Source organism: Gopherus evgoodei, chromosome 24 (assembly GCF_007399415.2).
Source record: "Gopherus evgoodei ecotype Sinaloan lineage chromosome 24, rGopEvg1_v1.p, whole genome shotgun sequence".
Taxonomy (NCBI): Eukaryota; Metazoa; Chordata; order Testudines; family Testudinidae; genus Gopherus; species Gopherus evgoodei.
In genome coordinates, this window is record NC_044345.1 from 7,605,688 (window position 1) to 7,618,246 (window position 12,559).

The 12,559-nt window shown below is 54.8% G+C and overlaps 1 protein-coding gene across 1 annotated transcript; it reads right to left on the minus strand.

Moving 5' to 3' along the window:
- Positions 1–1,732: 1,732 nt before the first annotated feature.
- LOC115639388 (SLAM family member 9-like) lies at positions 1,733–6,227 on the minus strand. The gene is made up of 4 exons (XM_030542077.1): positions 6,008–6,227; positions 4,530–4,895; positions 3,014–3,280; positions 1,733–2,658 (listed from the first exon to the last, which is right to left on the minus strand). Exons 1-4 carry the CDS (start codon positions 6,063–6,065, stop codon positions 2,522–2,524), a joined length of 828 nt encoding a protein of 275 aa, XP_030397937.1. The 5' UTR covers positions 6,066–6,227; the 3' UTR covers positions 1,733–2,521.
- Between the last annotated feature and the right edge of the window lie 6,332 nt (positions 6,228–12,559).

Below are 12,559 nucleotides of genomic sequence, written 5' to 3' on the forward strand. Positions count from 1 at the left end.
TCTTTGGTGTTTATCTGGACCCCATTAGAGTATTATCTGAGCACCTCACAGCTCTTCTGTGGGGGAGGACAATGCTGTTATCCCCATTGTATGGATACAGAACAGAAGCACAGAGAGGCTAAGTGGCTTGCCCAGAGGAAGTCAGTAGCAGAGCAGAGATTTGACTGAGAGCCTGAAGAGGCCTAGGCCAACACCGGCTTCTCCTTCCTTCTTGACTAATTTCACTCCAATTTTACAGATGGGGAAGCTGAGGCACAAAGCTCTGCCAGAGGCCACTGAGCACTAGCAGAGTCAAGGCTAAAAGCCAGGTTTGCTGAGCACAGGCTGGCCCATGCAGCCTCCGTACTCAACGCTCACCTCTGCTTTGCACGTTGTATTTAACAAGCAGATTGTGCACCCTGCTTCCCTGGGTCTGCGGTGCCAAGTGTCTGCAGCAATTAACCACACGTGCCGAGAAAGCCGGCTCGGCAGCAAGACGGTCAGTCATTAATTCTGGTTCCCAGAAGCTCTTTAATGAGAAAACCTTGAGCAGCAAATCCAGACAAGACCGTCTGAAAGAGCTAGTTCAGCATTGTGCCGAACAAGCAGGCAGCAGGCCCCCCACTGCAAACACTCCCTGAGGCTGGATTTAAAAGCCCAGTCCCTGTACAGCATGTGCAGGCAGTGAAAGCTGAATAAAGAATTCATTAATGCTTACAAAGGCTGGGTCCAAGCAGCATAAAAATCTGACTTGCCCTCCAGTTTCACTTTGCTTTGCAGGTCACTGTGGGCCAGATTCACACAGGCCTTTAAAAGTCCGGTCACTCCCTACCTGCCCGGCTCTGCGTGGCTCCCGGGAAGCTGCCAGCATTTCCCTCTGGCTCCTAGGCGTAGCAGCAGCCATGCTGCTTGTGCGCAGACCACCAGTTCTGCAGCTCCCATTGGCCAGGAACCGTGCCCAATGGGAGTTGCGGGAGTGGCACCCGCTGACAGGGGCAGCACGTGGAGCCACCTGGAAGTGCCTCTGCCTAGGAGCCGGCGAGAGATGCTGGCAGCTTCCTGGGAGCTGCCTGAGGCAAACACTGCCTGGAGCCTGCACCCTGAACCCCCCTCCCAAACCCCAATCCCCTTTCTTAGCTCAGAACACACACCCCAAACACCCTCCCAGAGTCTCCACCCCCTCCCACACCCCTGCCCCAGCTCTGAGCCCCTTCCCACAGCCACACTCCTTCCCTGAGCTCACACCCTGCCCTCCTTCCCATGCCCCAACCCCCTACCCCAACCCAGAGCCCCCTCCCACACTCTCAATCCCTCGGATTCAGCTGGAGCCTCCTCCTGCATCCAAAGTCCTCATCCCCAGCCCAGCCCCAGAGCTCGAATCCCCAGCCAGAGTGCTCACCTCCTCCGGCACCCCAACCCCATACCCCAGCCAGGGCCCCTCTCCTCACATTGAGTCCCTCATTTCTGGCTCCATTATGTAGCCTGCACTCCCCAGCCCAGTGCCTCCCACACACCCCAACCCCGTGCCCCAGCCTGGAGCCCCCTCCCACACTCTGGACCCTTCGGCCCCAACCTCCAGCCCAGAAGCCCCTCCTCCACCGCAAATCCCTCATCTCCAGCCCCATCCCAGAGCCCACACGCCCAACCAGAGCCCTCACCCCCTCTCACACCCCAACTCCCTGTCCCAGCCTGGTGAAAATGAGTGGGTGAGCGAGGGTGGGGGACAGCGAGCGACAGAGGGAAGGGGGATGGAGTGAGTGTGGGCGGGGCCTCAGGAAAGGGGCAGGGCAAGGGTGTTTGATTTTCTGCAAATAGAAATTTGGCAGCCGTACGCACGGGCAGAGCTAGGTGCCCAAGGAAGGGCTTTTCAGAGCAGACCAGGAGTGAAATGCGGAGGAAAGGGGTGGGTTTCAGGGCCCAGTTTCACAGCTCCTATTGCTCTGGGCCTTCCACCCCGCAGGGACGGCTGGCACTAGGTGTCTTTCTCCAGCTGGGACCCTCAGCCATGACCCCTCGCCTGGAGATGGGGACCTGAGCCAGCTCAGCCACTTCTCAGATAAAACCACAGTGATAGCACGAGTCCCTGGTCCCCATTGCCTAGAGGTCAGGGCACTCAGCTGGGATGTGGAAGACGTGGGGTCAAATCCCTGTGCTGCCTGATTCAGAGGAGGACTTGAACCCAGATCTCCCCTGTCCCCACGGAAGGCCCTGAGCACCAGGCTGTTTGGGGGGGTGTCTCTCAGTCACTCCCATCAGAGCTGTTCCACTTTCTATACATAACTCCATGGTCACTGGGCCAGAGAGAGACTCTGATCTTGGAGACGCCCCACTGGCCCTATGCCCCAGAACAGCCGGGCGGAGGATCAGGGATTGCTACACATTTGGCCCAGTCTAGTGCAGTAGAGTCGCTGCTGCTTCTGTTTCCTGAGGGGGAGGGAAATTGAGGCTTTTGCAGATGGCGATGGAGCAGTCTTGTTCGTTAGCCGGCCCGCGTGGGAAACTCCAGGGTGTATTAACAGCCCCAGTGGAAGCTCCTCTCCTCTCAGGGCCGTGTCTGCTCCCTCGCGGCGAGGACGTGCACCGTGAGGATCCCGGCCAGCAGGGTTCCCAGCACCCCCAGCACAAGGATCCCCTTGGCGTGGCAGTAGGACAGCGCTGGGGTCTGGGGCGGGGTGGGACCTGAAGGAATAAATCAATGTTTAGGGGGTTCACACCATCTGGAAACCAAAATCCGCACCAGGTGCCAGGAGCTCCAACTCTGAAGACCCCAATGAGCTGGGATGCAAACACCCAGCTGTTCCCATTGGGCCAGAACCTCGGTGCCCCCCAGCCCCCCCAGTGCCAGACCTTCCTGCCCAGTGCCAGAGTGGGGTGTAGAAATTGGGGAGTAGACCCTTAAAAAGCCTGCGAGCCCACTGATGGTGCTCACTGTGCCCTAGAACTTAGCCCGAACAGCAGGGAGCGTAAAAGCCAGGCCCGCACGGGCTGTTCCCTGCCGCGTGCGCTCGAGGGAGAGGGATGGAGCGACCGTCACCTTCACAGGCCACCTTGGGGGAAGCGCTGGCTGAGCTGTTGCTGACGGGGTTTGTGGCCGTGCAGGTGATGGGTGAGTCCTCGTCCCCCAGTCTGTGCTGGACCAGCAGGGATTCCTCGGTGGAGAGAACGGCGCCTCCTGCTGGGCGTGTCCAGGTGTACGTGAGGTGCCTGGCCCTCTCCCCGGCGCTGCAGGTAAAGGTCACGTTGCAGGTGCTGTTCCCAGCCATCACAGGGTGGACCCTGATCTCCGGCTCTGACAGTCGCTCTGGGGCCCGGATGGGGGCGGGAAATAGAAAATAACATTGTACAGAGGCTGCCATGGTGAGAACCCACTGCACTCCATAGGCACCTACTTCCCCTCTGCCCACTAGGTGCTCGACCCTGCCCCCGGCTCAGCCCTGCCCCTGCCCTGCCCTCTAGGGCCAGCTCCAGCTTTTCTGCAGCCCCAAGGGGCAAAAAAAAAGAAAGAAAAAAAAAAAGACAACTAGCGGTGCTTCTTCGGCGGCAATTCAGCAGCAGCTCAAATAGGAAGAGAGAGACCAAGGGACCCGCCACCGAATTGCTGCCGAAGACCCGGACATGCCACCCCGATACCGGACGTGCCACCCCTTTGAACTGGCCACCCCAAACACCTGCTTCCTACGCTGATGCCTGGAGCCAGCCCTGTCGCTCTCACTCCACCCCCATTTCACTCCTTCCCCAAAGTCCCCATCCCACCCTGCCTTTTCCCACCTCAGCCCTGCCCCCTTCTCCCTCATTCCACCCCCTTCCCCCAAGTCCACACCCCTGCCCTACCTCTTCTCCACCTCCTCCTCTGAGCACGCTATGTCCCTCTTGGAGAGTCCTAAGCACCGCCAAACAGCTGTTAGGTGGCGGGGGGCAGGAAGTGCTGGGAGGGAGGGGGGAAGAGGAGGAAGTGGGAGCTTCGCTGCCGAGGGCGGGGCGCAGAGCCAGTGCCTATGCTGCAGGCTCCCCCCGCTGATGGCCTGAGACGACGGGATTGCTACATGTTTGGCCGGGTCTAGTGCAATAGAGTCACTGCTGCTCTTGTTTCCTGAGGGAAAGGGAAACTGAGGCTTTTGCAGTTGGCGATGGAGCATTCTCGTTTGTTAGCCAGCCCATGTGGGAAACTCCAGCAGGGGGGAGTGGGATTAACAGCCACAGTGGAAGCTCCCTTGCCACGAGACTTGGGCTATCAACTGTCCATCCCAATACACATCTAACCTATCTATCCATCCATCCCCACACCCACCCACCCACTCATCCATCCATCCCCCAACACACCCATCCATCCATCCTTCTCTTTTGTTTGGTTAGAGAATTCCAAGTACCGTAATACCTTGGTGCCAGTGGGAAGCCCCGGCCCACACTGAGCCCCCCGCTCCTGACACCGAATGGTCTGGTTGCATCATTAAAAGCTTCCTGTGAAGCGCTAGCAACTCATTTGAAGTCTACATTATCGCCTCCCCCTTCCTGCGCCTGCCCCCCCCACATGCACACACGCAGACACTCACTGTAGATGGACAGCGGATAACCACAGCTGTATTTATTGTGTCCGATTAGATTTTTCTCTGCTTCGTATTTGCCCTCATCTGTCATCGTCAGGTTGCTGATCTCCAGCGAATAGGTCCGGCCATAGAGTCTCACTCGCCCTCTGTATCGCTCATCCTCCACAACGAGACGGGGCAGGCCTCCGAGCCCTCCCGGCGTGACGACAGCAAGAGGCACCGTTGTGCCTGAGGCTGCGTCCTGACGAGGGCTGGGTGCAGACCAGGTGATGCTCTTGAACATCATCCCGGAATCAAGCGGAAGGACGACTGATTCTCCCAGAATCCCATTCACCCGTTTGGGAGAACAAAATGAGGTAGCAGGACTTGTGTCTGACAACACAGAATAAAAGGGTCCAGGAAACAGACCGAGCCCAGCCACCCCTGCCCCTGCACTGCAACTCCCTCCAGTCACGGAGTGTGAATTACAAAAGCCCTTTGCTAGCACCAAACTGGCTTGAGCCCCTGGGCCTCTTATGCCCATCCGTGAATTCTCGGGCCTGTCTTAGACAGGAGGTCAGACTAGATGATCCCAAGGGTCTCTTCTGGCCTTGGAATCCCTGACTCAAGCCACATGGCATGCTGTAGGTAGGAGAGAAATACAGTCCTGTCCCTTTAAAATTTCTCCTCTCCTGGGGGTGGGTGGGGAAATTTCCTTTCACACTGGAACTCACTGTGACCCAATGGCATTCATCATGCAGGACTGGAGGAATTTTTAAAGGGTCGGTGATAAATTAGCTCCAAGTGGGGAAACTGAGGCACAGGGTGGTGCAGTAACCTGCACAGGGTCACTGGCAGAGTCGGGAACAGGAGGGGAGGGTTCTGGGGCCATGAAGGCAGACTGCAGATTTCATCCCCTGACCATCTGTTCCTTGCTGTCCCTGCTGCTTCTGCTGGGGTGGGGGTGGGGGGGTTGTAAAGGGAGAGAACCCAGCTCTCCTGTTGGCCAGTTCTGGGCTCTCACTGCTGGGCCCTTCTGCCGCTCCCTGGAGGTTGTTGTCTTGTTTAACAATGTGGCTGTGACCCCCCAAACCTCAGTTCTTTTCATGGAGGCAGCAGCCCCAGTGAGTACCCCAGGGTGGCTGAGGGTCACTGCCTGGCAAACCACCCTCCTGGGAACAAACATCCCACAGGGCGAAGGAGAGAACCTCCAGCGGGGACGGCACGGGGGGGAGCGGCGAAGAGGCCAGCCAGGAATGGAGGCCAAGAGTTGGCACCACGTCTCTCCGACATTCCCTCTGCCTGGGCAACACGTGGGTCAGGGATGCAGGATCAGGCCCTCACGTTGGCTGGGCTCAGACTGCACTGGATCCCTGGGGGCAGAGAGACCCCCCAGCCCGCCCCAGCTCCTGGGCCTGGCCCTTCGGCTGCTCTCATCCCCTCCGAAGATTCACTCTTTCATTTCCAGCCCCCCGCTGGGGTGGATAAAGCCCCGCGTAACTTACCCCTGGGCTGGGAAAGCAGCAGGAGGAAAAGGAGGAAGGCCTGGGGAGCTCCTGCCATCCTGGCGGGCTGCAGAACAAGGAGCAGTCAGTGCCCGTGGAGTGATTGGTCAGAGACTGGGACGGTCGGGGCTGCCGGGTCTGTGTGCCAGGGAGATTCTGGGGTCACCCCACTGAACAGCAAGGGCTCTGTGAGGCTAAACCCAGCGTCAGCAGCTTTGAAGCTTCCTTTTCACCAGCCGATCTACCCTGCGGCAGGCACAGGATGAGATAACCCCCCCATCTCCATCTCCCCTGCCCTTCCCCCTCCCGGTCGCTCACACAAAGGCTCAGCCCAACTCTGACACCCCCAAGCCATGGGGCACCCTTGGAGACAGTGACAGGGAAGCAGGATGCCTCTGGGGAGATGCAGTCTAAGTCATCCTTTCCTAACCCCTTCCCAGGTACACCTTGCTGGGATGATCCAGGGCTTCCTGCAGGGAGGCAAGTGGGGCAATTTGCCCTAGGCCTCAAGCCCTGCAGGGGCCCCCATGAGAGTTTTTCGGGGCCCCTGGAGCAGGGTCCTTCACTCGCTCCGGGGGCCCTGGAAAACTCTCGCGGGGCCTAGGCCCCTGGAGCGTCTTCCGCTCCGGGTCTTTGGTGGCAATTCGGTGGCAGGGAGGTCCTTTTGCCTCGGGACCTGCGGCCGAAGTGCCAGGTCCTGGAGCAGAAGGACCCTCCGCCACCGAATTATCGCCGAAGTGGGGGCCTCCCGCTGCCGAAGACCCCAGGCCCCCTGAATTCTCTGGGCAGCCCTGGGATGATCGATCATGTGCATTGCAGCAGTGCCCGGGAGCCCGAATCACTGAGCAGGGCCTCGCTGTGCTGGGGGCTGTCCAAATTCCTCTCCCTGGCTGGTGTTTACACTCCAGATCGGCAGGCAGTTCTTGTGCTTCCTCTTGAATGAGAGCCTGATGCTGCTGGGGGTTGGGGAGTGAGACCTGGGGACCCCTCACACCAGGAGACCAACCTACATGTGTGAGAGCAACTCCCAACCTCACCCAGTGATGTGGATGGCACAGGGCAGGGGTCATGCTGCCAGCCAGGGACCTGATCCCACCCAGGGGAGGGGTTTAGCTGCCCCCCACTCTCTCCACAGGGCAGATCCAGATTCTGCAGAAGCTGCATTTCCACCTATCCTGTTTAAGGCTGTGAGGCGGGTTGAGTTCTTTCCCGCCTGGAACTGGACCTTCTGTAATTGCATTGGCTACTCTGCAGGGTTTGCCCGGCTCTCTCTGCTACAGTTCTCCACCCTTCCCACTACTCTTTACGGAGCAAGCTCCAGTTAGTCAATATCACCTGGGTGGAAGGTGGGGTCCAGGATTAAGGGACAGTCCCAGGCTGGGGCCTGCTCTACACCCCTTTTCTGTCCTGGTTTAAAGATGTCAGCTAGAGGGGTGATTTTTTCAAACAGATCTCGTTACACCGGTACAACCCCTAGCGTGGACACAGTTAGACCGAGATGAAGGGGCTTTATTCCCACATGGCTCATTCCCCTTCCCATATGGGAATAGCTATAGCAGGATAACCACTGTCATACCCATATGCCTCCACTCTAGGGGATTTGCACGGCTTGGCCTTCCCCGGGAGAGTGACAGCGGCCAGGTCTGGCTCACAGCTGCGCTCACGTGGGGCAGCTAGGTTCTGGCACTGATAAGTCATCTCAGCCCAGGAACTGACACAGCAAGATACAGGAAAGGAGATAAGTGACTCTAGATAGACAGCACCTGATGCTGTATCCCCTCTGCAGCCTGGGGTGTAGCAGTGGCAAAAGGAATTGATCCCCTGCAGATTCTCCAGCAATTGACACACACCGGCCAGGGTCCTCACCGGCTGGGGCCTTTCCAATTGCTCCATCCACACTCAGTTTGGTGGGTGGCTCCGGCTTTTAATTCTGATCTTGGTGTTCTCCCCAGCGCTGCAGTTTCATGTGGTGTTTGGGTCACAGCGTGACTAGATAATCTCTGGCTCTGACAGCTGCTCAGAGTGTGGGGGATGCAACACACAGATACAGAGACATGGATGTAAAAGGAAATGTCCACAGATTCTCACATCCTGAGACTGTCCGGGTGTCTGAGATGGGATATTAATCTAGACACAAAACTTTGTTCAGGAGGACTCACAGCTCACCCGCTGTGAAACCCTGTAGTTAGTGAAAACCCCCAAGGAGCCATTATAGAGACAGAGACAATTTAGAGTTCTGGTGAAACTTACAAAAAACTCCAAAGCTTGAAAGTCTGGAAATTCCCAGTTAAGCCCCAAATGCCCTTAACTCTGCCCTTCTCACCCTTCCATCTTCCCTTCCTTGCAGGTAGAGTATCAGAAATGTGCTCCAGAGCCCATATAGTTGTTCACACAGCTATGAGTTGCTCTGCCCCCACACTGACCCCTGCTGTTTCCATAGAATCATGTGATGACTTGGTCTGGGCCTGGTAAGTTTGTACAAGGAGATTTTCATAGATTCAGATTGTAAGGCCAGAAGGGACCGTTAGCTCATCTAATGTGACCTCCTGTATAACACAGGCCATGAAAGTGATGTGCCAACTCCGGATCTAATGGTCCTTGGAGAACTAGCTGGCACATGGGACTATGAGGCCTGCCAAATGCAGAGAATTGTGAAAGACATCAGCCCAATTAAGGAAAACTGAGCTAAACCCAAATTCTCTTAGGGCTAGTCTACACTACAGAGGTTTTGCTGCTATAGCTGTACAGGTAAAGTCTCCTAGTGGACACGTACTATCTACCTGCTAAAGGCGTTAATTTGGCAGTACAGTTAAATGACGTAAGCTGTATCAGCACGGGCGTAAGCTGTGTCTACACTGGCAGAGCATTTCAGTGTGATTTTTTTCATTTTCCAAACCACCCTAGTTATGTCGGAAAAATTTTGTAGCCTAGACCTGGCCTTAACCCTGCCATAGGAAATAGAGCCACACCACCCTATCAAAAGCCTTTTCAGCATCTGAGTCTGTTGACAGGTGACCTGAGAGCTCATTAGTCTAACAGGATGGCTTGCTGGAGTAAAAGTATGTATGTGTGTTAGGATGACCAGACAGCAAGTGTGAAAAATCAGGACAGGGGATGAGGGGGTAATAGGAGCCTATATAAGAAAAAGACCCCAAAATTGGGACTGTCCCTATAAAATTGGGACATCTGGTCATCCTAACGTGTGCCACTATCTTCAGGATCAGGGCCATAGAATGGTTTTAGACCAGTGTAACTCTATAGGCTTCCACAGAGTCACTCCTGATTTACACCAGTATGAGGGAGAGGAGACTTAAATAGACCCTGTCATAAATATACAGCTAAGGGTAGCATAAAATCCCTCCTTACCTGTAAAGGGTTAAAAAGCTCAAATAACCGGTTGGCATCTGACCAGAAGAACCAATGGGAAAAGAAGATACTTTCAAATCGAGGGGTGTGGAGGTTGTTTTGTGCTGTCTGTGTGTTCTCCCCAAAGACAGAGGAAAAGACCAAGCAAGTAATCCAGCTCCCACTAAAATAATACATCTAATATTACAAAAATAGTAAGTATAGCAAGGAAATGCGTTAGAGTATCTTTTGTTTTAGCCTGTGAATTTTCCCTGTGCTAAGAGGGAGGTTTATCCCTGTTTTTGTAACTTTCAAATTTTGGTGGAGGGGAACTCCTCTGTGTTTTGAATCTTTTTGTTACCCTGTAAAGTTATCTTCCATCCTGATTTTACAGAGGTGATTCTTTTTTCTTTTTTTTAAATACATTCTTCTTTTAAGAACCTGATTAATTTTTCATTGTTCTTAAGATCCAAGGGTTTGGGTCTGTGTTCACCTGTACCAACTGGTGAGGATATTATTCTCAAGCCTTCGCCAGGAAAGAGGGTGTAGGGTTTGGAGGAATATGGTCCTTTCCCTAATTCTTTGTTTAAATTACTTGGTGGTGGCAGCGTACTGTTCAAGGACAAGGTAAAATTTGTGCTTTGGGAAAGTTTTCACCCTAAGCTGGTAAAAATAAGCTTAGGGGTTCTTTCATGTGGGTCCCCACATGTGTACCCCGGAGTTCAGAGTGGGAAAGGAATCCTGACAGACCCCTGTAAGGTGCGTGAGTCATTTACATTTTTCCCTCCAATGTGCCTTACTTTGCATGTGTTGATGCTGAATTTCCTTTGCCCTTGTGTTGCCTGTTCAGACCTGCTGGACCGTATGCTGCAGGCCCTGCACTGCTAGTGGGGATTCTACAACTGCAGTGTTAGGGTGGGGCTGTGCTTTGGAGCTGGAAGATCTGGGCTCTAGCCCTGCCATCTGTGGGTGGAGAGAGCCAGGAAGGCCTGGATGGTTCCAGCTTGTTGCTGGGCTATTATCCCACAGCGGATTTACCAGGACGGAGCCCATGAATCCCACCACACAGAACCCGGGCAATTTCCAGAGAACTCAGCACCTGGAGAGATGAGGACGTGCAGGAGAGAAGCTTTTTCCAGCATGCTGGCTAGAGAGGGTTTAAAGAGAACAGGAGGAAAGGGGAGGGCTGTTCCCTGGAGGAACAGCTCCGCTTCCTGAGACACAGCAGAGAGATGGGGCGTTTAAGACACAGGGCCTGATGCTAACTGCAATGAGGGTACAAAAACCCAGGACATCTGGGACGATGCTGAGCCCACAAAACTGGCCAGCTGGCCATGTCTACTGAGCACCTGGGCAGATACCTCAGAAAAGGGATGACCCTGGGAGAGCCCAGACAGGGGGCCTCCCTATCGCAGGCGCTGGTGTCAATCCAGAGCCACCCTCTGGGTTTAGTGGAGTGACTCCAGATTGAAACCAGTGTTTCTGTGAGCAGCAGCTCAGCTATTGTCCTTCACACATGATGTTCAATCCTCCTGACCATAGTACTCCCAGCTCTGGACTGTCCCCAAACTCTGCTGACCTCTCTCAATCTGTTGGATTAAAGTAATAATTAATACATTTATGTTCTGGGAAAATGGGAGAACGAATGGCCCAGAACAGACCCCTGATTTTGGCCTGACCATCAGAAAGAAATACACCCCTCAGCCTGCTGAGTTTGTGCTAACTGAAATATACCTGTCAGTGGACAAGGTCTGTGTTAATTGTAGAACCACACCCCGAGACAAAGTCCGTTCTAAAGTGACAAGATTACTGTAACAGGGCAGGACTCACCCCTGCAGCGCCTCCTGCTTGGTCCTAGGAATTAGCTGTTTCCAGCTCTGGAGCACCCTCTGCAGGCCAATGTCCCACTTGCCCCTGTGTCCCTCCCGGACCTGGTGCCCTTTTACCTGGGGTGCTGCCTCTCCAGGCAATACCCCACAGATCTAGGTCTCCCCTCCCCGGGGAACCCCCACCCTCTATCCCCACCTTGCCTCAGCCTATGGGCTACTGCCAGTCACCATCCAGCTCCCTTTCACTGGGGCCGACTGCCATCTGTATGAGCTAGTCATCATAGGCAAAGGAGGTTTGTACCTGCTGCCTTTCCCTGCAACCCAGTAGCTCCAGGGGCCTTGTACAAGGCCCTGCAGCCTGGGGAGTTGCTGGCCTGGAGCTCCCCAGCTCCTCTGGCCTTTCCCCAGTCCCACTTCAGTCGAGTACCCTCTAGATCCATCTTGCTCCTCAGCTAGAGGGAGCCTGCCTGCTCCTGGCCCACTGCCCTCTTATAAGGCCCTTCCCAATCAGCCCAGCTTTCAGAGCTGCAGCCCTCCCCAGGGCTGCTTGTACCTTTCCAGGGCCGGAGCGGGGTGAACACCCTGCTACAATTACCATTAAAGTAAAGACAGCTGTTCTTACAACTGTTTTCCCTGAGCTCAGGGAAAAGATTGGTTAACCCCCTACTCTTGTTTGTTTTCTTTTCCTATGGAACGAGTGGTATGAACAGGTTGATTGGAGCCTGTCATGCCCCTGTGATTTGAGAAGGGTTATGTTAAAGAAGGAATAGATAAAAAAATATACATGTGAGGGGGAAAATGCTAAGTGAAATAGAGTGTGATTGTGGCTGTATGTTTGGAAGGGTAATCAAAGGTTGAGGTGCTAGCCTTAGAATCGTAATAAATGACACCCCATCTGGAGGAAGAAAAACAACTACCCTCCGACAGGACCATTTGGCTGAAGAAAGCGCTGGGCGATAATCCAGAGGACTTACCAGAATCCCCCAAGGACTTACTCTGCTCCCCCAAGGAGCTGCACCTTTCAGAGCTGCAGCCCTCCCCAGGGCTACCCTCCAACAGGACCATTTGGCTGAAGAAAGCGCTGGGCGATAATCCAGAGGACTTACCAGAATCCTCCAAGGACTTACTCTGCTCCCCCAAGGACAGGGGGAGCAGAGAACCAAAGAGCAAGATACCAAAAAACCGCCATTGCTGTGCCATCTGCGTGATTTGACTATAACTTCAAAGGTGAGACCGGCATGACGAGGCCAGCCCCATAGACTTGTATGAGGATGGATCCCTACAAAGACAGGCCCTGAAGACTGAGGACTTTGGGTCTGGTTCTGCAACCAACTTCCAGGAGCATCAGATGCGCATCTGACAAAGCCCGGCTCCACCC